General features: G+C 37.5%; 2 protein-coding genes and 1 long non-coding RNA gene across 9 annotated transcripts in view; 2 read left to right on the top strand and 1 right to left on the bottom strand.

The window, feature by feature from the left end:
* The window catches only part of rxfp1 (relaxin family peptide receptor 1), a 210239-nt gene extending 206419 nt beyond the window's left edge, over positions 1-3820 (top strand). For 5 of the 6 annotated variants that reach the window (XM_087280017.1, XM_087280015.1, XM_087280016.1 and 2 more), the window contains 2 exons: positions 312-530; positions 2167-3820. In XM_087280017.1, the coding sequence (XP_087136143.1) occupies positions 312-530; positions 2167-2453 (506 nt within the window). In that variant the 3' untranslated portion in view covers positions 2454-3820. 6 annotated transcript variants of the gene reach the window in all.
* Positions 1-25226, bottom strand: part of LOC147840923 (uncharacterized) — an 834865-nt gene that overhangs the window by 670654 nt on the left and 138985 nt on the right. The window lies entirely within an intron of this gene.
* Positions 9956-25226, top strand: part of etfdh (electron transfer flavoprotein dehydrogenase) — a 31729-nt gene continuing 16458 nt past the window's right edge. The window contains exons 1-7 of one of the 2 annotated variants that reach the window (XM_087280410.1): positions 9956-10125; positions 14312-14455; positions 17920-18149; positions 20663-20744; positions 20927-21045; positions 23462-23539; positions 23889-24203. In XM_087280410.1, coding sequence (XP_087136536.1) covers positions 24183-24203 — 21 coding nt within the window. In that variant the 5' untranslated portion in view covers positions 9956-10125; positions 14312-14455; positions 17920-18149; ... (2 more) ...; positions 23462-23539; positions 23889-24182. 2 annotated transcript variants of the gene reach the window in all.

The following is a 25226-nucleotide window of genomic DNA, read 5'->3' as shown; positions in this document are numbered from 1 at the left end:
TCAAAAAATACAGAAAACTGCTAATGTACAGATATTTATCCAGTGATTTTTCAGTATCTTTCCTATATTTGCAGCTTCAGTTCTTCATCCTGATCATGAAGTGTTTCTCAGTTTGTTTATATGATAAAGGTCACAAGGAGAGGTCAGAGTTTAGATTGCGAATCAGTGGAGAAATGTCCTGGACTCATGTCATCCCAACAATAACCTAATCTTTCCTGAGCTGAAAGGTGTTCAAAGTCTATTATTGTGCCACTTATGTGCTATATTGAGGTCATCGCCTCATATCAGAAATTTATCCTGTCTCCTAATAGGTCTCAATCTGGTGGCTTTTCTCATCATCGTGCTGTCTTACGGAAGCATGTTTTACAATATCCAGAGGACAGGAACGCAGACCACCAAATACAGCAACCACATTAAGAAAGAGCTGACCATCGCCAAGCGCTTCTTCTCCATCGTCATCACCGACTCACTGTGCTGGATTCCCATCTTCATCCTCAAGATTCTCTCACTTATGGAGGTCGAGATCCCTGGTAGGTGTCTCACCGGGCCTGTTTACGAACTATTTAAAGCCATTGTCTGCTTTTTCAGATTGTATTAATCTTTTGCTTTCATATGTAAGTGCTGAAAAGGAGGAGGGCTTCAAACTGGCCCATATACTGTAATACAGCGAGTGTGTCACACTTTTAGAAAAGGAAAAACTTTCTCATTATCCACTCTGTGACACACCGTGTGCATTTCTCTCATCCGCGGAGAGTCTTTTTGAATAAAGTGCTGTTTTTTGTTTTGCATGTTATCGCAATGAATGCGAGCCGAAGATTTTAAGCTTTTAAAAAGTAGCATAAATCTAGTTCATATGACTATATTCCAGATATACTTAAGGCTTTTTTTATGATAAACTTTAAAAGTTGGGATTGGCAGGGAATTGCTGTGAATGAGGGATGTGATTCAAAAGCATCCCATTTTGCGGACATATACTTATTTTGCATGAGAAACTCCACTAAACTGAAAGTAGTCATTGAATTATGCACACAGAATTCGTGAATTAGTTCAGCTTGGAAAGATTTAACATGAGGGACTCTATTTTGATGATCCATGCGCAAAGTGCAAAGCACAGGACGCAAAAGCAAAAAGGGTGTGTCGGAAACCACTTTTGCTATTCTAAGGGCCGAAAAATCCACTTTCAGGGCGTGTCAGAACGCGTTTTTGCTAATTTACGGACGGGAAAATGCGCTTTGCGCCAAGGCGCATGGTCTAAAAGGGTTGAGTTTATTTTCTTAATGAGTTATAGGTGTGTTTTGAGAATAAACCAATTAGAGTCTCATCTCCCATTACCTTTAAGAGCCAGCTGTGTCGTGCCAAGAGCGCATTCACTATTTACAGGACGCAAAGTAAGTCTAAGTGGAAAAAATGAGCATTTCACTAGCAAACAGTTAACAGTTGACAGTTTTTTAACAGAAAACAGTTAAACAGAGCATCTACTGCGTGAGAATGAGAGATAATGGAACTACTTTCACATTCACTCTTGAATAGGGAAACCTTTAGGCACAGACATCAGTTAGTCTATAAATAAATACTTTTGTTTGTTAAGCGCAAAGATTTGTTTCAAAACTATTTCTAAATTCAGTTCTAATTTCTAGCAAACGAATAAATGAACAATAATGACCAAGTGTGGTCAAAAACCTGAGTTATATCCTAAAACACATGCTGTGCCCCATATGGTCTAAAACCTGACAGGTGGGCAAATCTAAGCTTGTTTTAATAAAACAAATATAAATATGGATATAATAAATAATACTGCTAATAATAATAACATTATACAAAAGCAAATTGTTATGAATAAACTGAAAAAGCCTCCCGAAATGAAGAAGGCATGAAAGTATGCTTTTTATATTTATGTAGGCTAGAAAATATTTTTTTTTTTCATATTTTAATCTTTTATATTTATATCCTATTTATATCCTTAATATTTTAATTCTTTTTCATATGTAAAGATATTTGTGTATTGCTCTACATCCTGTCTGTATTAAGCAGTGTGTAAGCTTCTTTCCGTTAAACAGACATTGGGGCAAACAAATATACAGGGGACTGATAATAAATCAGGATGGCTAATAATTCTGGCTTCAACTGTTCAGATCGATGTAATGCATAATGTGTTTATCTCTTCAGGAACCATCAGCTCGTGGGTGGTCATCTTCATTCTGCCCATCAACAGCGCTCTGAACCCCATCCTGTATACGTTGACCACGCGGCCCTTTAAAGAGACTCTTCTCCAGGTCTGGTCAAACTACAGACAAAGGAGACCCCTGTTCAGCAGCCGGCCGCCGCATCTGCCCTCCTTCACCTGGCAGGAGATGTGGCCCCTGCAGGAAAACAGCCAGACCCTGTGCTCGCACCCATCTGACATCTGCAACACCGCTCACTTACTGCCCGTGGAGGCGTCCAACGGCACGTGAGGGCATCAGAAGGGCGTCCCCTTCACCTCACAGCCACGGTTTCATTCAGATCGGACATACTGCTTTATTTTAAATGTGTGTTGATGTTTATGTGCAGGAGAGCTGATGGGCTGCTGATCAGGAGGGAGTCAAGGGACCCTTATCATTAGATGGTATTGAGAGTCATCAGCATCTTAAAGTCATGAAATGGAGGTTAAAACTGTCCTTTTTTTCCATAGTGACGTACATTCACTTAAAATGATAAAAAAAAAGTAGGGTGGAGCATGATATCATTCTTTGTGAACCAATTGGATTGTTGAACGTCTGGTGTTGCTAACAAAACAAAGGAAGATTGACGTATGGATGTATACAAAGAAGAAATGAGACATGCCCTGAAAGCCCCACCCTGAAGCACTGATAGCCCCGCCCTAAGGCATTGATAGCCCCACCCTAAAGCACTGATAGCCCCACCCTAAAGCACTGATAGCCCTGCACTTAAGCACTGATAGTCCCGCCCTAAGGCACTGATAGCCCTCACCTTAAACACTGATAGCCCCGCCCTAAAGAATGGATTCCTCAACGCTAAATATCTTGGAACTGAGCCCAGCCAAATCACCCTGCAGCCCAAGACCGGGTACTGACTGAAGCTACGCAGGGATGAGCCTGGTCAGTACCTGGATAGGAGACCACATGGGAAAACTAGGTTGCTGTTGGAAGTGGTGTTAGTAAGGCCAAACTATTCCAGTATATGTTTTACACAGTAGATGCCCTACCAGCTGCAACCCAGTACTGGGAAACTCTCATGTGCACACATTCACACAACGGACAATTTAGTTTATTCAATTCACCTATAGTGCATGTGTTTGGACTGTGGTGGAATCTGGAGGACCCGGAGAAAACCCACGCCAAAATGGGGAGAACATGCAAACTCCACATAGAACTGACCCAGCCGAGGCTCAAACCAGTGACCTTCTTGCTGTGAGGCAACAGCGCTACCCATTGTGCCACTGCGCCACCAAAACTATTCAAAACAACTCTAAAAGTATTACACCATTCATTCATTTTTCTTTGACTTAGTCCCTTCATTCATCAGGGGTCACCACAGCGGAATGAACCGCCAATTATTCCGGCATATTTTTTACACAGCGAATGCCCTTTCAGCCACAACCCAGTACTGGGAAACACCCATACACACTCATTCACACACACATACTCATACACATGCAAAACAACATGCTAACTCCACACAGAAATCCAAACTGACCCAGCTGGAACTCGAACCAGCAACCTTCTTGCTATGAGGCAACAGTGCTAACCACTGAGCCACCATGCCACCTCAAGTATAATATCAATAAAAGTAAAATATCACTAATCTCACAAAGAAGAAACTGAAAGATTTGACCGCATTGATCTTCATTGCACAGAAAAAAAAAACAGCTTAAAAGCTTTATCATCAACACAAGAGTCAGTAAATGATGGCAGAATCTTCATTTCTGACTAGAACATCTCTTTCAGACCCCAGCAGGACATTCAGAGTGCAGGTCATCTGATTGTACTGAATAAATGAGGCTTGTTTACAGGGAGAATCTCGTCCACAGAGTCTTCATCCACTGAATAATAAATGTCCTCCAGTGTTTTTGTCCTCAGTCTGTGTGAACGTCCCCCTCCCCTTTGGTCCTATTTGCTGTACTGATGATCTCTAGTGTTTGTACCGCTCGTCAGTGTTTAACCTGTGTTTCTGAAAACGTGTAGCATGGAAAGCACCGCTGCTCTTTGTACATGTTGTATATTACATGTAAATATATATATTGTACAGAGTTATTTTTTCTTAGCCAAACTGGTTGAAGCATCATTCACGTTCTGGACAGATGTTGGGGTTCCACTGGAAATCTCTGTCTTTATACTGTGAGCAGCAGGAGCTGGACAGACAGAGCTCTGGTGTTTTAATTACGCACATCAGTCATTTTAATTATCTTTTTTTCCTATAAGCACACAGGGAACAACACGTCATGCTCGGCTTTTGACTTGTTAATTCTGGGATCATCAGAAGGATTTTGGTGGAGATTTTATGGAAATACTATTTACCTGTGGTCATATATACTGTATGATTTTTTTACTTTAGTTACACAGTCCAGTCAGTGAATCGTGTATAATTAAATTTTTCATATATTTGATTTTATATTGGATCCATCAGAGGCTGCTGTTTACGCTTTTTGAGCTCTCAAATTTCTCTTGTGAGTGCCATTCACGCCTGCTATTCTCCCATAAAATCCACCAGAGGCCACTGTTGACTGCCTGGCTGAATGACCGATCGACTGACCCACCTTCCTCCTTCCCTAAACCCAACTGATAGTGTTTTCCAAAGCACAGATTGAACCGGCCACCCACCTCCCCCAACCCATAGTGTTTTCAAAAGTACAGATCGACCCACCCACCCACTTCCCCCAATTCATAGTGTTTTCAAAAGCACCCATTGACCCGCGCACCCACTTCCTCAATCTATAGTGTTTTCAAGAGCATAGATTGACCCGCCCACCCAATTCCCCCAACCAATAGTTTTTTTCAAAAGCATAGATTGACCCACCCACCCACTTCCCCCAACAGATAGTGTTTTAAAAAAAAACAAAGGTTGATCTGCCCACCCACATCCCCCAACCGATAGCGTTTTTTAAAAGCATAGATTGACCCACCCACCCACTTTGTTATGTGGACATGTGCGTACATGTTTTTATAGAAAAATGGCGCCTGTCAATCAATCGGTGGGCGGGAAAAACCACAGTCCTACATCACGTTGTGCTGGGCCTCAAAATCACTGGGATATGGATCCTATTTTAACATCAGGAAATTTTTAAAAAACTTGTTGAGTTTATATCACTCCAATATGACAGTGGAACACTGTATCCACACAAGTTCTGTCCAAACAGCTTACAAAAGTCGATTTTCATCATAGGTACCCTTTAATAGGTAAAATTTTAAGAAAATAGAAATTACAAACTGCTAAAATAATTAATATACACAAGAACATTAATGAACTAAAAATGTAAAAATGTTAAGAATAAAATACAAAAAGTGTGTTATATTTATGAGAATTTAAGAAAGGAAATGTTTGTTTGTCATCAAAGAAATGTCACATTTTATTTTTAAGTATGGTCTTAAAATATGTTCTGTGTTGTTCATTATATCCTCTATATGCATTATAATATATAATATATTTTGAGTTTGAAATGTGGCCTGAGGTGTTTGTGACATTGATATAATAATTATCACTTTGAGCAGGACATGGGCTTGTGCTCGGGATGAGTTGTTCAGGCGCTGGGCTTTTATGTTGGATGACTTTGCTTTGGGGACACATTTAAAAGAGCTGTCGCCTATTAATAAAACAGCATTAGTGTCGCTCTCACAGCGCTCATCATTTACATCTGCAGTCATTTGCAAATATTGTTTTTGACACTGTCAGCCCACCAAAAAGCTAAGAGGATATTTTAATGATTCACTGTTTTGTGTTCAGCCATTGACCTTAATTTAATGAATGTAAAGATGTCCATTAAAAAGCAAACTACATTTTCAAAAAGTCTCCTGACTTGAATGCAGTGTTTTCTCTATTCAGTTTGTATATAGTGCTTTTCAAGATAGCTATCATATCAAAAGCAACTTTACAGAAAGCAACCTGATGCTTACAGTGATCTACAGTTTAGGTCATGCTCATGTTCCAAAGGTTACTATGTTAGATGAATGTCCACACAGCAGAAATCTAGTTCCAGGATGACATAAAGAGTTCAGATGCGAAAACCCTCTTAAGTGCCATCTGAAATGAGTATTTTTTTCTCAGCCTCTTATGTTTATGTTCCAATCCAGGCTCATTTTTAAAACGTACCCCTATATACATTTCTGGAGAGCACCAAATGTGTCCCAGGAGCTACATTCTTTTGTAGTTTTTGTTATCACGAATCCACCAGAGGCCGCTGTTGATACTTTTTGAGAACTCAAATTTTTCTTGCGAGTGCCATTCGCGTCTGCCGTTCTCCCATAAATCTACCTGAGGCCGCTGTTGACTGACTGACTAATCGACTGACCCACCCTCCTCCTTCCCCATATCCAACTAAAAATGTTTTCAAAAGCAATTTAGAAGCAGAACAGCCCTCGTCTGATTTTTACCACGTTTTCAGATTTTACCACATTCTCACCCTGTTATTTACTTGTCTATTTTATTTTTTGGCTTTTGTTTTTGTTTACCTGCTTTCTGGAACTGTTCTTCACCAGACTTGAACCTGCCGTCGTGGTCATCTCCAATCCACACCAAAATTTTGCTGATGTACGTGGCAAGCTACTGGACAAACTAGTAATTGTGGGATAGCCGTCCATACGGAGGTAAGTTGTCTGCTAGTAAGCAAGAAAAGCAACTGCGTTATACCTCCCTGTAGCATTCGTTTTAAAGATAAAATGCAGCCATATGTTTTTTTGGCTACATAATTTGCCATCTCCAGAAATGTATATAGGGGTACGTTTTCACAATGGGCCTATGTTGTAAAGTGGACATGATAAAAAGTCATATATTACAGTCTTGTGTTACTACTTTAAAAAAAGTAACTAAATGTTCTACTAGTTATTTTTAAAGGAACATACACAATTATTTTTTAAATGGGCTCATTTAACATCTCCCCTACACTCTCAGAAACTAGAGCTTTCTCTGGGGTGATTCCTTTAGAAAAGGTACAAACTTGTACCTAAAAGGTCCATATTAATACCTCGAGTACATATTAGTACTTAAAAAGTGTTCATCTTAAAATTTGTAGGTACTAATACATACCTTTGAGGTACCACAATAAACCCTTCAAGCACAAATGTGTACCTTTTGAAAAGGTACCACCCCAGTGACAGCGGGTGTACCTTTATTTCTGAGAATACAGTTAAAATGATCGCCAGGTCTGGCGGGAGCTGTCATGATCACCAGCAATCTAACCACCTGAGGTCGCTGGTAAACACTTCCTTTCACATGAACTACAAATCCATCATGTTATGGACTACATATTCAGTCATGCAGCACACACACCTGCTCCGAGTCTCCTCTGGTTACACTTTTACAGCTGATGCTGCTCCATGACTGATTACACACATATATCCGGCTCACTTTGTGACACTGACAACAGGAGTGAGGATCCAAATGCAGAGTTTCATTAACAGGATGGTCAGGCAAGCAAGATCAACACAAGAGCAAACAGATGTGTGAGGGCAATCCAGAGTCGTAGGCAGGCAGCATACAGGAATGATCAAACAAAGCAAAGGTTCAAAACATGCAAGACAAAGGGAAACGTGTTGTAATGTCACTAAACGGATAACAAGACTTAGCCATGAGTGTCTCAAAGTGAGCCGAATATGTGTGTGTAATCAGACATTGAGCAGCATCAGCTGTGAGAGTGTAATCAGAGGAGACTTGGAGCAGGTGTGTGTGTGCGCTGCATGACTGAATATGTAGTCCATAATGTGGTGGATTTGTTCATGTGAAAGGGACTGTTTAGCAGCGACCTCTGTTGGTTAGATCGCAGATGATCATGACAGGAGCACCTTTAGCTTAGCTTAGTTTAGCATAAATAATTGAATTGGATTAGACTATTAGCATCTTGCTCCTAAAATGACCAAAGAGTGACAATAATTCCTACTCCCTAGGCCAGGCAACTCTGTCCAGGGAGGTCGGTGTCCTAAAAAGTTTAGTTCTAACTCCAATCAAACACACCTTGGTTAGCTAATCAAGCTCTTACTAGACTTTCTAGAAACATCCTTGCAGGTGTGTTGAGGCAAGTTGGAGCTAAACTCTGCAGGACACCGGCCCTCCAGGACCCAGTTTTGACACCCCTGCTCTAGAGACATCATATTATTATTTACATATTGTAAAAAGGGCATAATAGGTCCTCTTTAAATTTAACCTAACTTATGAGTAACACTTTATTTTGATGGTCCATTTTAATATTAGTAGACTGTCTGCTGAATATCTGCTGATACTGCTCCTTTAACAGACATTTAACTGACCATAAGAAACTTTTCAAGTACATGTCAACTTACACTAACCCCAACCTAACAGTCTACTTATAATCTAATGAGAATTAGTTGGCATGTAGATGCAATGTAACTTAAATTCAACAAACAAAGCATCAAAATAAATTGTGACTAACATATTTATTTCAGTCTTGTGATGCAGTTCTTGAAGTAAACACATGGCTTGATAATATAATTTACTTAAATCAGAATGTCAGAATGAGAATATAAACCAGATTAACCAGATGCACAGGCTGCAAAAATTGGCCTGTAAATAGGTCAATCTGAGTCTGTCCTGGAAAATCTTGATCGTGTTTCAGGTCTGCCTCTCTATGGAGATGAACACAGACTTGGTGAAAGTAGAAACTAAATTTCTATAATAAATATGTATTACATTTATTTTTGTGGTTCATTGGTGACCCCTGGTTAATAAAGGTCTAAGCCGAAAAGAAAACGAATGAATGACAATTTCTTTAATTTTATTTAATACATTTATATTTCATTAAATTAATTCATTCCTTAATTCAACTTATTTTATTTTTATTCAGTTTTTTAATAATATTTTATTTAATTTCTGTTAATAATTGTATTTCATTTTATTGTATATATTTGTATTGTTTCTAATGTTAACATTTAATTTACAATTATTTCATTTAATGTAAATTTATTTTATTTTTGTTTAGGTTTGCTTATTTTCATTATTACATTTTTATATTTTCACTTCCTATTTAATTGTTTTATTGTATTCATTCTGTCATTTAATTTCTCCAGTCTTTGTGTTTTCTTTTTGAAAGACATGGAAAACTATATAAAGATGATTTCAGCATCGCCTAATAAGACACCTGTAAGTAAATAATGACAGATAGTTTACCCACCAAAGAAATATCACATTAAAGTTGTGCCAACAGTGTGTGAATATAGCCAGCCTCTAATTCAGGGGTTCTCAAACTTTTCAGCTCGCGACCCCCAAAATAACAATTCCAGTGACTCGTGACCCCCACTATCCTTGGAGGTGATTATCAACATACAAACATTGCACATAACGGTCCACACACACACCAATATAAACAAGCTTATTGACAACAGTGCAACAGTCTAACAACCATATTATTTTTTATATTAATATTAACCTCACTTAATGAGAATGGTGGGCAATGTTTACTGCACAAGACTACAGCACTATTCTTGATTTAAATTTGGAGACTGCCACTTGGAGCCTCTTCACTCGTGGACTTTATTTTCAATAGTATCTGGATGCAGCGTTTATAATGTAAGCTGAGATTTTTGTGTAGCTTTGTGTAAGAAATCTTACATAAAATAACCCTTATAAGTGCAAAACCATTTAGTGCACTTTTATGTCTTTCGTTTTTTCTTAATCTTTTTTCAATTTGTTTATTATAAATATCTTTTTAAAAATCCACATGTGCTCATGATCTGCGTCTCCATCTCCTATTTCCGGCGCGTCCTCTGACGTCATAGTGGGCTGCGCCAACACAGACGCGCTGCTCGAGTTGTGTTATGACACTTCTTCTGTAACAGGGTAAACAGAGGTGAGAAGTGTTTGTCCGCATTCAACCTGGAAAACCAGCCGAAGAGTTGAGCAGAGCCACAGCGGCACATTCAGCTCCACAAATGTTGCCAGCAAGTAGATATACCCTCCAAGGTAACTCACTGTTGCACTTCACTGTCGAGCAAGTTAGCCTGAACGCTAACAAAACCAAGCAAACCTCTGATTCTGTACAGCCGAGAGCGTGTTAACGCTCATATTAAGTGGTTATTATCCGTTTATACACGGGGCATGTCATGTTTTGTGTTCTAAACGTTTTGTTTTGTCAGTATAATAACTAACAGAAGCAGCTGTTCAACACTCAGGCAAAGTAGGGCAAAGGTCACTCGGATATGGGTCAGAGTTGTTGAGGTGAGGTTGGTTTTGTATTCGCATATTCGGACTTTCTCCCTAATATCGTTTAAGAAAAGTTTTCTTGGCTAATTCTAAATAGGGAAATCATGTTAGTCAATGACTATCAAAGTACAACATTGTGTAGTCGATTAAATAGTGATAATGTTGTTTTTAATGGAGGCAAAGCTGGTTTTATATTTGGATATTCAGACATTCTCCTTAATGATATAGTTTCAGAAAAGTATTCTTTGCAAATTTTAAATAGGGAAATCATACTAGCAGCAAATGATTTTCAAAGTACAGCATTATTCACAGGGAATTGTTTTGAAGTCATACTTGCATGCTAATTCCCATCGAATATTCAACGTAACATGGTAAACAATATAGAGACTGCTAAATGAACAAATGTGCGAATATAAAACCAACTTTACCTCTATTTGTTTTTAAGTCATATATTATGGGTGATTTCAGACCGAATAATATTTAGGGTTGCCTATCACAAGTTGTCACTGTTAAAAACGAACGAATGTGCGACTTTAAATCAACTTTACCTCAATGTCAGAGTGTGTGTCCTTATGTCTGAGAAGTAGACTTTTTAGTAATTCCTTCGTGTTTTAAATGTATTCATGAGGCCTACTGAAAGCAACCAAACAAGCTTGCCAGTCAGTCTTCTTATTTTAGATCACCTTAGCTGACCTGTTACTTAAAGAAGGATTTTGTAACAGCATAACCTGCGGTATACATTCATTCATTCATTTTCTTGACAGCTTAGTCCCTTAATTAATCCAGGGTCGCCACAGCGGAATGAACCGCCAACTTATCCAGCAAGTTTTTACGCAGCGGATGCCCTTCCAGCCGCAACCCATCCCTGGGAAACATCCACACACACATTCAAACACACACTCATAGACTACGGACAATTAAGCCTACCCAATTCACCTGTACCGCATGTCTTTGGACTGTGGGGGAAACCGGAGCACCCGGAGGAAACCCACGCAAAGGCAGGGAGAACATGCAAACTCCACACAGAAACGCCAACTGAGCCGAGATTCGAACCAGCAACCTTCTTGCTGTGAGGCGACAGCACTTCCTACTGTGCCACTGCCTCGCCCACCTGCGGTATAGTGTTGATCCATTGAGTTGATCAACTTTACGTGCACAATGGACATTAAACTGTGCCCTCATCCACTAATATTGTTATTCTTGGTTAACATGAGCAATAAAAAGGCTATGTGCTAACCTTTTTTTATGATTTATTTAAAGCAGTGGTTCTCAAACTGTGGTACGTGTACCACTAGTGGTACGCAGGTTTCCTTCTAGTGGTAGGCGGAGGAATCAAATATGTCATGTGTACATGCTACATATATTTCAAAATTTAACAAAAATGACTTGTATATAAATATATGATGACATATAGCCTATATTTTTGAGATCCAGGCAACATTTCCAGGTGTTTCTAACTATTCCAGGTGGCTACTTTATGTTAATACTAGGGATGTAACGGTATTGTAAATACCGTCATACCGCAATATTAATTTTTTTCGATATTACCGTAGTCGCATGACTCGGTAAAACTATAGGTCTTCTGAGAAAATTTGCTCAGGCGAATGAAGCGAACGGGAGGTAGCGAAAACTACATTTCCCATCAGCCCATGCTTGACCATTATCCCTTGCGGTCTGTTGTCGCTACAGATCCAGTAATGCGGAAATGGAGTGTGCTGCTAGAAGCGGGGATGAAAAAGATCTGGGTGTTGTTGCCGCGCGCGTACTGAATAGTAGTGTTGTCGCGCGAGTTCTTATCAGCTGTGTTGTCGCGCGAGTTCTTATCAGCTGTGTTGTCGCGCGAGTTCTTATCAGCTGTGTTGTCGCGCGAGTTCTTATCAGCTGTGTTGTCGCGCGAGTTCTTATCAGCTGTGTTGTCGCGCGAGTTCTTATCAGCTGTGTTGTCGTGCGAGTTCCTATCAGCTGTGTTGTCGCACGCGTACTGTAAAGCGGGGACGGAGGGTATGTCGTGTCGCGGGGGCACTTTTGATCATTTTGGAAGGGCACTTTCTATCCAAGACTAAAAAGGGCATGTGCACTGCACAGGTTGAGCCCTGTGTGTGCACGTGCCTGCAAGTTGGGGAATAGGACTAATAATCAGTCATGGGGACTGCAGAAACACAGCACACTGTTCAGATTGATGCAGACATGAGATCTCTATCTCACTCATGGTTTGTCCTCTCAAGTGGGGGAAAGACAATGCACAACGTTACCCACTGCTGTCAACCTGGGCCAAGTCATATCTCTCTGTCCCAGAAACCTCAGTCTCAAATGAGAGGGTTTTTTTCTGTTGCAGGGGACATTGTAAATACCCAGAGATACCAGCTTTTACCAGATTATATTTATATGATAATTTTCCTTTAAACCCATCTCTATCTAAGTGAGTGAGTGATTAAATGTTGAATGTGATGAGTTTTCAACAATACTAAATTGAAACTTAATTTTTTTACATGGTTTAATATTTTTTTATTATTAAAGTTGAAGTTCCTGTTTCAAAGCTTACAGATAGATGACTAATTTGTATGTCATTGACACTTTTGGCACTTTTTTGGAGTATTTTCATAAGTTTTGTTTTTTCCTGTAAATGATTCAATAAATACCGTACCGTGACATTCATACCGAGGTATTACCGTACCGTGAAATTCTGATACCGTTACATCCCTAGTTAATACTTTTAAGTAGAGGATTATTTGAGAACAGTAACCTACATTTTTAAACTTTTAAAAGAACATTTTAATTTAAATGTTGACGTTTTTAAGAATTATTATTATTTTTTTTGTACAAATAAGCACAGTACAGTGTTAATGTTCAGACTATTTATTATGTTTAAAGTGACTTACAATAATAAATATTCTTAATAGTAGGAATTAATCTGCCACATTATTAAACTGTGCAAAGCTGTAGCTGCTTTACTGGGCCAACTACGCTACTGTATTTCAATACTGCTCTGTATGGTGGTACTTGGAAACACAATAGGGTATATGCCGAGCTAGTGCTGTTCACATGCTAATACACTTCCGGTGACCTGTTATTGTGAACTTTTTTCCATTTTATACGGTTCCTTATACAGCATCGATGTTGTAATGTCATTAAAATACATTCAGTTAAATAAACTTTAGCATTTATTTAGTTGCTCAAGCGTAAAATGAGACAAAAAGCCGTTTACTCGCATGCGCCCTTCAGAATTGGCAGACTAACGTAGAAGCTCCATTGAATATACTGGGGTAAAATAAATGCTTGTATTATAAAGATATGGCGGGGGAAATGTCATTTAATGCAGTGCTTCTTGTACAATCTGAGACCCACTTTAAATCGGATATCACTCAGCTAGTGGAGATCGCTGATTTTTAAAGAAAACAGACCTTAAACGCACCAGATTTTGCATTGGCATTCACTTCGCCGGAAGCGCTTAACCCAGGCTACTGGCAAATTAAAAGTCCTATTAGCATGCTTCGGCATATACCCCATTGTTTTCTGAGGTGGTACTTGATGAAAAAAGTTTAAGAACCACTTATTTAAAGTATTCACGAAAACGTTCAGAGAACAATCACAATAATAAATGTATACACAGTGCACAGTATAAATAAATACACCCCCTTTGAAAATGTAATATTTTTACGCATTTCTCAGTGAAAACACTCAGCAATGCAATGCACTCAATGGAGTGAGTGACGTCACTGTGACGGGTTAGGGGTGGGGTTAGGTGAGCGCATTAAAAAGCATTGGATGCAGCTCAGATTGCACTGCACTAGATCTGCATCCAGACCCCTCTCGCCATTTGTGATCCAACTTGTGTTTGTAATGCTATACTATGTGATGTAGTAAGATGTGCTGTTAATGTGTATCTGTATGGGAATGATCTGCTATGTACTTAATCTGTATGTTTCCTTTATTTGTGTTTTCACAGCACGTAGGTGTATACATGCACTGAAGGTGGTTAAAGCAGAGCATGTTGCTCCTCAGATTTACTCCACACGCTGGTTCTCCTCTGTGCCACGGATTACCACACATTACACAGTTTACCCCAGAGACAAGGACTCGCGATGGGAAGGTCAGTTCACATGATCCTCTTTTAATGTAAACACTGGGTACAAAGACTTTATGGGGACAGAGTTTATTATACGTTGAAAAAACAGCATTTATGAGAGAATACAAACATTAATTTAAGTCTCTAAATATTATAGATATTAAAAAAAAATGAATGCAAAGATGCTGATTGTATTTGTTTTCTAGTTTTCTCTTGACGTTTTTATGAAATGAACTCAATGAAATATTCAGCAAAGTGTCACCAGGAACAAAATAGAAATAGTTTTATCATATATTAACGGAAATATTCTTATTTTTGTATTAATTTGTTTGTGGTTTTTATGTTTTGATGTTATTCATGAATTGTTTTTGCCATAAAATGACTGGTATTGTTGACATAGCATTAAATGATTTTCATCATGCCTGCAAGTTTATTTTTTAAGCCTGTCTGTGAGTAAGACCAATAAAACTGTTTTCATACGTTACAATGGGATTTCCCCCAGGGTGTCCACAGAGTCTTAAAAAATATTAAAATGTCTTCAATTAAAAAAAAAATTTAAAAATGTAGGCCTTAAAAAGTCGGGTTGGGTTGAAGGTCTATATTTTCCTATGTCCAATTAAAAATTACCCAATCGGGCTGAAACCCAAATCACTAATAATCCATTTCAAACCTTTTTTAATTGCAAAGAGATCTAATTTACAACAGCTGTCAGATGTTTCTACTGCAAATTCACTATATTAAATTTCAAAATCAGGGAAAGAAAACTAAAGCAACACATCCCTTTACATGATCTTACATTAATATTAAAAAAGATTTACAGAAATAACCGAGCCATTAGAAAAAATCCTTAGAGTTTAGCCCTGCAGAAGTCTAAAATTTCATTTATAATGGTCTGGAAAAGGTATTAAAAAGTCTTAATTATTAATTTCACTTGAAGAAACCTGCAGAAACCCTGTTCTTCTTACATGAGAACATTTTAATTATCTACATAAACATTTATTAAGTTTGAATATTCTATAAAATATTATATATTGTTTAGTACTTTTTAAAAATAAAATGTTTTAATTTTGTCCCTGTAAATACTTCTGTCACACTCTGGTAATTTCACCCATAGTTTGACAGATGTATTTCTCACTTGTAATATGGATTATTGAGCTGTTATTATTCTCAGCATTGATTCTCATTATCTCAGTCCTTGGTAGCTGAGTTGACATTTACTGAACTTTGCCTCCAGAGTATCACTATATTTTTAGACCATAAACATTGCTTGTATTTAGTGTCTAGTTAGTTAGATGATACTGATTGGGATTGTGATTGTCTGTTGTCATTAGGGCTGCATGATATTAGACTAATCTGACAATGCGATATTTTGTTTTACTGCGATTATATAGAAATGGAAATATAAATTTGCCTGATAATTTAAAGGGTCACGAAATCCCCCTGTTTCAGCAGGGTCTTTTCACACCTCTAGTTTGGAAAAAGTCAGGAAAGTGGGTGTGTCCAGCTCGGTTTAGGTGGGAGTGTCAGGGGAGGGAAAGAGGGAAGAGTTTGCATAAAAATGGGAGTTTCTGTTTGGGCATATGCTGATTTTCACAGAGGCAAAACAAAACACAGACGCAGGGTATAAAGACAGTGACTGTGTTTACATGGACATCAGTAATCCAATTATTAGCCAAATTCTTAATTTGTCGACTTTAACTGCAGTTTGACACTTTCACTTTCATTCAGGAACATTTCATGCATGCAAATCCAGATTTTACCATTTCCAGATGTGAAAAGCTCTCGTGTAAAATGTAAATGTTCCTTACAAGGGCATTTCTGTCACGTGCACTAATCCACACGTGAGTCCAGCTGCGCTCTCATAGTGCGAAAATGAAAAGAAAACTCTTCGTTGCATCACATTAATAAACGCAACACTGACGACCCATGTCTCCAAATTCTTGTTCTTCCACTAGTTTTGGCAACACAACGTGGCGTCTCTCTACTGTCTGAACACTGTAATGGGTAAAAACAAGGGGTCTTTAAATCTATCCTGCATATTAATGAAGTTGCAACTCATTCACAAATGAGCACGCTGATTGGTTTAAACCAAGTCTTTCTCATGAATAAATGCTGCACACTCAGAGACATCACGATGCCCTCGCAGGTACAGACATCCAGTCTCCACGCTGGAATACACTCAAGGATCCAATCGCCGTGACGCAGCTTCAAACCGGAACAACGAATTTGCTCAAAATAACACAAAAACAACCAATTTTTTACTTTTTCGTGAAATATTTGTCCTAATAGTGTTTATAGCGGCGTGGGGCACATATATGACTGTCAACAGCTCAAAAAATGTGTTTTGGTGTTTCGTGACCCTTTAATTAGCTCGGTTTGGAAATATTGCGTTGATTTAGATCCACTGGGATGATCAAGTCTTTTTCTATGCAGCACATCTGCATAAAATATAATAAATCACAAGCAATTATAATAATAAATCACAAGCAATTATAAAAAATGACAGAGCAAATATAAAAGTTAAATAAACTGTGCTCCATACTTTATCTTAACTCTGAGTCTAACAATAGAGAAATTGAGCAATGTAAAATGTAAAATAGCATGGTCATTATTGTATACATAATACAAAAATATAATAATATCTTTATATTTTATTCTTTAATAAATAATCCACACATTAAGGTATCGATGCTCAAGTGATATGTTGTTCAGCCCTAATTGTCATGAGGACAACACAGCCAACAGCTAGCTCTCTGCAACTCTCACATGGTCGCCCACTTAAGCTATTCAGGTCAGTACCTGGATGGGAGACCACATGGGAAAGCTAGGTTGCAGCCAGAAGTGATGTTAGTGAGACCAGCAAGGGGCGCTCAACTTGTGGTCTTTGTGGGTCCTAACGCCTCAGTATATTGATTGGGACTCTATACTGTTTAGAGTTTTGAATGAGACGTCTATATGGCTCAGTGAGCTCATTCTTTTGCATGAGAGACTCTGTGGTCGATAAGAATTCCAGGATGTCCTTTGAAAAAAAGAGTAGGGTTTTAACCCCAGCATCCTGGCCAAATTTGCCCAAATTTGGGTGGTGAATGAGGAGATTCTCACCCAAAAATGTGTAAAGAGCTTTGAGTGTCCAGAAAAGCGCTATATAAATGTAAGGAATTATTATTATTATTATTATTATTATTATTACATTAACTTTATACACAAATATACTTCATTAAACATGTACATATAGACATCACCTATATGCAATATAACTGTGGATTAACTAAGTTTATATATAATAACTTTAACTATTAAAAGCTTTTAGGTACTAGTTAATTAGTTAAAATTATTAGCAACTAATGAAGTTATGTTAACTAATAAATTGGACTTTTCTGACTTTGATTGTAATGCAATAATGTGCACCTTTTGTTTAGCTGCTTTGTAACAATAATTATTGTGAACTGCATTACAAATGAAGTTGAATTATAATTGAATGTTTTCAGGGGTAGAAATGGAACGCTTCGCTGATGAGGCAGACGTTGTCATTATTGGTGGTGGTCCGGCCGGCCTATCAGCTGCAATCCGGCTGAAGCAGCTGGCCAATCAGCATGAGAAGGAGCTGCGGGTTTGTGTGGTGGAAAAGGCATCTCAGATCGGAGCTCACACACTGTCTGGAGCCTGTCTGGAGCCCACCGCACTTAACGAGCTCATTCCAGACTGGAAGGAGAGAGGGGTACAACTGCATTCTCTGCTGCCATTTTATTAAAGAGCCCACATTTAGGATAATTGAAATGTTCATTGTTTTTTGTAAACCTACAATAGATTTATTTAAAGTTGAAGTCAGAGTTATTCGCCCTCTTATGAATGTTCTTTTTCAAAATATTTCCTAAATGATATTTAGCAGAGCAAGGAATTTTTAACAGTATTTCCTATAATATTTGTTTATTCTGCAGAAAGTCTTATTTGTTTTATTTTGGTTAAATAAAAATAAAAATAAAATAAAAGCAAAATAAAAAATAAAATAAAAGCATATTTAATCACTGTTTTAAGGTCAATATTATTAGCCCTCTTTAGCAATACATATTTTTGATTGTCTACAAACTGTTGTTATACAATGACTTGCCTAGTCAACCCTAGTCAAGCCTTTAAACAGGAGTAACCAAACTTGTTCCTGGAGGGCCGGTACCCTACAGATTTTAGCTCCAACTCTAATCAAACACACCTGAACAAGCTAATCAAGGACTCACTAGGTATACTTGAAACACCCAGGCAGGTGTGTTGAGGCAAGTTGGAGCTAAACGCTGCAGGGACACTGGCCGTCCAGGACCGAGATTGGTGACCCCTGCCTTTAAATGTCACTTTAAGCTGAATACTAGTATCTTGAAAAATATCTAGTCAAATATTATGTACTGTCATCAATGGCTCGTTTCCACTGACTGGTACGGTACAGTTCGGGTCGGTACGGGTCACCTTTATCTGGCTTGCGTTTCCACTACCAAGGGTACCCTTTTGGTGGGCGTGGTGTATGACAAAGTTTCAGTCGACGTCATGCTCGCTCGAGAAAATGTCTACAGTAAAGCTGCACAAGTCGTTCACATATCATATGAAAAGCACTTCTCAAAAAAACAGATGCTTTACACACATAAATACTTGTGTATAAATGTTTATTACTAACTTTTCTATAAACAGGAGTTGATTATAACTGCAGATCAATGACAGTGCGAAATAGCCTACTGTAACATCTATAATTATATTAAATAAATAAATAAATAAATGAACATATATGAACACATACAGACCCTTACAGTCTCCGATATGTTACCAACTACAGAAGAACTACACAAAGCAGACATTTCGTCGTTAATTAGGTTCAAAACAACACAAAGTATAGCCTACAGTCAGTGAAAACCTCTCATCTGTGTCTGTAATCTTCAACAGCACATTGTTTGCAGGATCGACCATGGCTGCATATGTATTTATAATTCCGCTGTAATCTCTTGCTGTGTATTTCAAACATGGCGGGTCCTTTGTTTACATTCTGGCTTGTTGAGTCTACGAATGACGTATCTCTGTAAACCAATAGCATTCAGCTGTGTGTGTAGCTCCACCTTTTGGAACCCTTTCTGCAGTTTGGGACCCTTTCGAAAGGGTCCCGAAAAAATGGTACGGTACGGTTTGGTTCAGTGCGCCTTTTGACAGTGGAAACGGCCATAAAAGCGTACCAAACCAAACCGTACCGTTCTGTACCACTCAGTGGAAGCGAGCCATAAGGCAAAGATAAACAAAAACAGTTATTAGACATTAGCTATTAAAACTATTATGTTTAGAAATGTGTTGAAAAAAATGTGTGGAAAAAAAGTTTAAAAAAAAAAATAAAACAATTAAAACTTGACAGAGGGGGCTAATACTTCTGACACTTTAATTTACTCATAATATCCATCTCAGCATCAGCTCTTTCCTCACAATATCAATACCTCTCTAAACGTTACCTTTCTGAGAGCCTGCTCTGATTGGTCAGGTGACCCAGTCTATTGTGATTATCACATCAAAAACAAGTTGATTATTAAAGCTTTGATCGTTTTTGTCATTCACTACCAGCTAAATCCTAACAGCATCCTACAATAAAACTAATATACAGCTAGCTCTATAAATATTGGGACATCGACACAACATTTTTGGCTCTATACACCAACACAATGGATTTAAAATAAAACATATCCATTGCTTTGCTTTATTTTTATTGTATTTATATCCAAATCAGGTGAACGCTGTAGGAATAACAACAGTTTGCATATGTGCCTCCCACTTGTTAAGGGTCCAAAAGTAATTGGACAATTGGCGTCTAAGCTGTTCTATGGCTGGATGTGTGTTATTCCCTCAATATCAAAATTACAATGAGCAGATAAAAGGTCCAGAGGTATTTTCAAGTGTGCTATTTGCATTTGGAATCTGTTGCCGTCAGCGTTCACCTGATTTTGATGTAAATACCCTCAAGTTAAAGCTGACAGTCTGCAGTTAAAGCACGTCTTGTTTGTTTCATTTAAAATCAATTGTGTTGGTGTGTAGAGCCAAATATGTTAGAATTGTGTCGATGTCCCAATATTTATGGATCTGACTGTTTGTAAATAGTAAAATGGGGCACTTAAAAATATTTATTATAATATCTAATAGACTCTGTCCCCTGTTTTTGATGTATTGGGTTCTATTTATGTGAATTTTCTGAGCTTCTTGATTTATGTCTAACAGGCACCATTGAACACTCCAGTTACAGAGGACAAGTTTTCCATTTTGACAGAAAAATACCGCATTCCCGTACCAATACTACCAGGTAGGTTATTTCCGTTGCATAAGGATGAGCTCACAATGCACACAATAGGACTGAAGTGACTTCAGAAGTATATAAATGTTCTTGTTTTGTCAGAATGTACTGAATGGTTTTATAACCTGCGCAAACCATAAGAGCTTTTTTCATGTCTGGGTTATTCACATCATGCAATTTGTGACGAACAGGACTTCCAATGAATAACCATGGAAACTACCTTGTTCGCTTGGGGCATTTTGTACGCTGGCTTGGGGAACAGGCGGAAGAGCTAGGAGTGGAGCTGTATCCAGGCTATGCCGCAGCTGAGGTCAGAATGCCTTGCTTTCCATTTCTAAAAGTGTGCTGTGTTTTCTATAAAATAAATTGCACTTGGCTATAAGATGCACTGGGTCAAAATTGCATTGAGAGAGAAAAAATAATCCTTTGACGTATACTTGGCATTTTTACATTTTGATGTACTGATTGTACAAAATAAAACATTTACATACAATAAACTAATTTTATTTCACACACAACAAATCATTTACATATAATGTCATTTATAAAGGCATATACTGTAGTCAACATTTGAAGTGGATTGTTACCATCAAAGTTGTCTTAAAACTATTGAACAACTCATTCTTGTCCTAGGACAATTTTAAAAAACATTTTTGATTCACTTTGTATTCCAGAAGACTTATTTAATAAATGAACTCTTGTGGACATATTTAACGAAGTGAAACCAGAAAAGATTTTAGAATTTTTATCATGGATCAACACTAAAAATCTTATTTAATTTATGTATTCATTTGTTTGTTGATTTTAAATTATATATTTATTGTTGAAAGGTTCCTGCCATGAAAAAAGCCTTGGTTGCTGACATGGCATTAAATAAAGAAATACCTCACATTACATTGATTCACTTTGAATGTTGACTACTGTATATTTAAACAGATATGGATTGAAACAAACAAATATTAAAGTGGCATTTACTATTAAGGGCACACAATATAACATTTTTCCCACTAGAGGGTGTTTATTCACAACAAACCAAGACATGACTGAGTGTGGAATCATGGGAGTTGAGGTTTTTATTACATCATATGCACACCTACAGAAATCATGATGATGGATAAGCTAAAGTATTAAACTCCTACATCATGATAGAATAAAGCAGAATAAGGCTGAAAGTAGTCAAAGTGAAGACAAACGCTGAAGCAATTTCTGTTAAGAAAACGATCGCGTGCAGCATGAGAGCAGCAGAGCTTTTATTATGCCACAGTCCATGATCACGTGGAGAAGCACTGTTTTATCAGACTAAATAGATTTTAGTCTTCTGTTAAAATGCTGCTCTGTGCAGTTTAATAAAACACACAACATATTAAAGCGTCTTTGCTAGTTTTTTAATATTAAGCCAAAGCAGATATTGATATTGTGTGAAGTTAATGACATAAACGCAGCACACGCTCAGTCTAACTAGTAAAAATGTATTATTTCTGTGTTTGAACGTTATTTGAAACATTTGCAATTATTGAAACATAATTCAAGTACACAAGTCAACAATATAAATAACACTGTTTAAGTGTTGTGCTTTAATTAACATCTATTATAAACATCAAGCCTAAATGAATAGTTTTAGCCTAATAAAATAAAAGTTTAAAATGAACACAAGTGGCCACAATAGATGTCATTGAACACATGTAAATATGAAGTGAAAATAGGGATCTCATCTGGTTTCTGAAAATGCTTAACTGCTAAACAAATACACTACCTAACAAAAGTCTTGTCGCCTATCCATGTTGTAGGAACAGCAAATAATAACTTGACTTCTGGTTGATTATTTGGTATTGGAAGTGGGTTATATGAAAGGCAAAGGCCTCTAGATTACACTTAGTTTACCAGAATAAATTATGATCATGCCTTGACTTTTAATTATTTGATTAGGACAGTAAGCTCTGACTTTGCTTAGACAAAAGTCTTGTCACTGAACAGAAATAATGTCCAGTATAGAATATAAAGTCATGCTGCAGTGGAAACAGAATGAATATTGTGTCTGACTCCATCATGAGCTTGGAGCACTGCATCCATACTTCTCTGACATGACTCAGTCACTCATTAATATTGTCATCTGGAATGGCAAAGAAAGCGTTCTTGCAGGACTCCCAGAGTTTATCAAGATTCTTTGGATCCATCTTCAATGCCTCCTCCATCTTAGCTCAGACATGCTCAATAATGTTCATGTCGGGTGACTGGGCTGGCCAATCCTGGAGAACCTCGACCTTTGCTTTCAGGAGCTTTGATGTGGAGGCTGAAATATGAGAAGGAGCGCTATCATGCTGGAGAATTTGCCCTCTCCTGTGGTTTGTAATGTAATGGGCAGCACAAATGTCTTGATACTTTAGGCTATTGATGTTGCCATCCACTGTGCAGATTGCTCACACGCCCCATACTGAATGTAACCCCAAACCATGATTTTTCCGTCACCAAACTTGACAGATTTCTGTGAGAATCTTGGTTTTGTGCAGGTTCCAGTAGATCTTCTGCAGTATTTGTGATGATTGGGATGCAGCTCAACAGATGATTCATCAGACAAACCTTCTGCCACTTTTCCAAATGATTAACTAGAAGTCAAGTGTTTATTTCCTACTTTTACAACTGGGATCGACGACAATACTTTAGTCAGGTAGTGTAGATGCGTTTCTTATATTAACATCCTGCTTTGCAAACCTGTGATTGACCTCCAGGTGCTGTTTCATGAAGATGGAAGTGTGAAAGGAATTGCAACCAATGATGTTGGCATTGCTAAAGACGGCTCTCCAAAGGTTTGTCACAACCATTTGGTTTTCTACATCAGTATACCTAAAATATGCAATGCTGTTCTGATGAAACTCTCACCCGGAGTTCACCTTTCAAACACATCTCATGATTATAGTGATTTATATTCATAAGAAAAAAAAGTTAGATGTTCATACCAAGGCTAAATGAGTTTCTGAAGTGCACAGAGGGAATATAAGTAACTCTGGGTAAAGTGATTCTAGTGTGTGTGTGTGTGTGTGTGTGTGTGTGTGTGTGTGTGTGTGTGTGTGTGTGTGTGTGTGTGTGTGTGTGTGTGTGTGTTGTATATTTATGTGCTATTACCAGCACATTTCACGCTCTGTTGAACTCCTCCAGGATGTGTTTGAGAGAGGGATGGAGCTCCACGCGAAGGTCACTATGTTTGGTGAAGGCTGCCATGGACATCTGGCCAAGCAACTGTACAAACAGTTTAATCTGAGGGAGAAGTGTGAGCCGCAGACTTACGCCATCGGCCTCAAAGAGGTACAAGAAAACACTCTTACCTGGCTGATGATTCAGTATGATCATACAAATATTATTATATAATAAGTTCTGGGCAAAAAAGAATCACATCCAAAATGAAATTTGTTTTGAGTGTATGTGTGTGTACTGTGTATATAGACTATTTCAATGCGGTCATGTCATTGGCCTGTGAACATTTCCTGCTTATCAAACTATTTCATAACTCTAACAAGAGGCAATTCAACTATAACCTAATGTTAAAACAGCTGTCATAACATTATTTTTCAAAACATGGGTCTTTTTGGATTCTTGGAGGCTAATGAAACTAATAATGTAAAACAGGAAATACATTGGAACCATTGTTTTTGTTTACATCCCTCAAAATACTCTATATAAATACACACATGCATGCATATATTTGACAAAATGCTTATTTATATTTAGATATAAAAAATATATATATGTATGTGATACGAATTACATATAAATCTAACAAAATTTTGTATATCATATATTCATATTGTGTTAAACATGTATAACACAAAAACATATGTCATGTCAAAGCAAACTTTTAATTTTTATTTAACCTTTGCCCTGCGATAAATATAATATAATATAATATAATATAATAATATAGTATAATATAGTATAATTAGTGCTGTCAATTGATTAAAAAAAATTACTAATTAATCGCACCTTTTAAAAAAAATAATTTATTGTCATTTTGGCTATTTAAATGTAAAATTAATGTAAACGCAAGACAAAAAATATTTAAATTCAAAATATAATTGTTTAATAGAATTTTTGTTTAACTTGTAACACAGATTTCTTCATGTAAACAACATACCCACAATAAACCATCAAGATCCTGGCTTGACAGCCATATTTATTACAGAAATTAAAACACAGGCATGTTAATGACATTTAAATTTCAAAACAATCAATGCCAATAAAGAAAACATTGATTTCCATGTTGGATTCTAAGTGGACTGCAAAAAAATGCCAAAATACAGGAATTGCAGATATGGAAAATGAAAAATTATAATAAACTACAGAATACAAACTGTTGCACTCATTGTAAAGTTTTATTGCTGTGAGTTGAGAACATTAATTATAGAGTAGAAACAATTTTGCTTAATCCTCCTTTACATTCATCCAGTTGCTAAGACTAGGAGTATCCCGCAAGTGCACAGAGACTCCCAAATGCCCGCA

Source organism: Danio rerio, chromosome 14 (assembly GCF_052040795.2).
Source record: "Danio rerio strain M-AB ecotype USA chromosome 14, GRCz13ab, whole genome shotgun sequence".
NCBI lineage: Eukaryota > Metazoa > Chordata > Actinopteri > Cypriniformes > Danionidae > Danio > Danio rerio.
The sequence above is the reverse complement of the archived record's forward strand: the minus strand, read 5'-3'. Positions and strand labels throughout refer to the sequence as shown.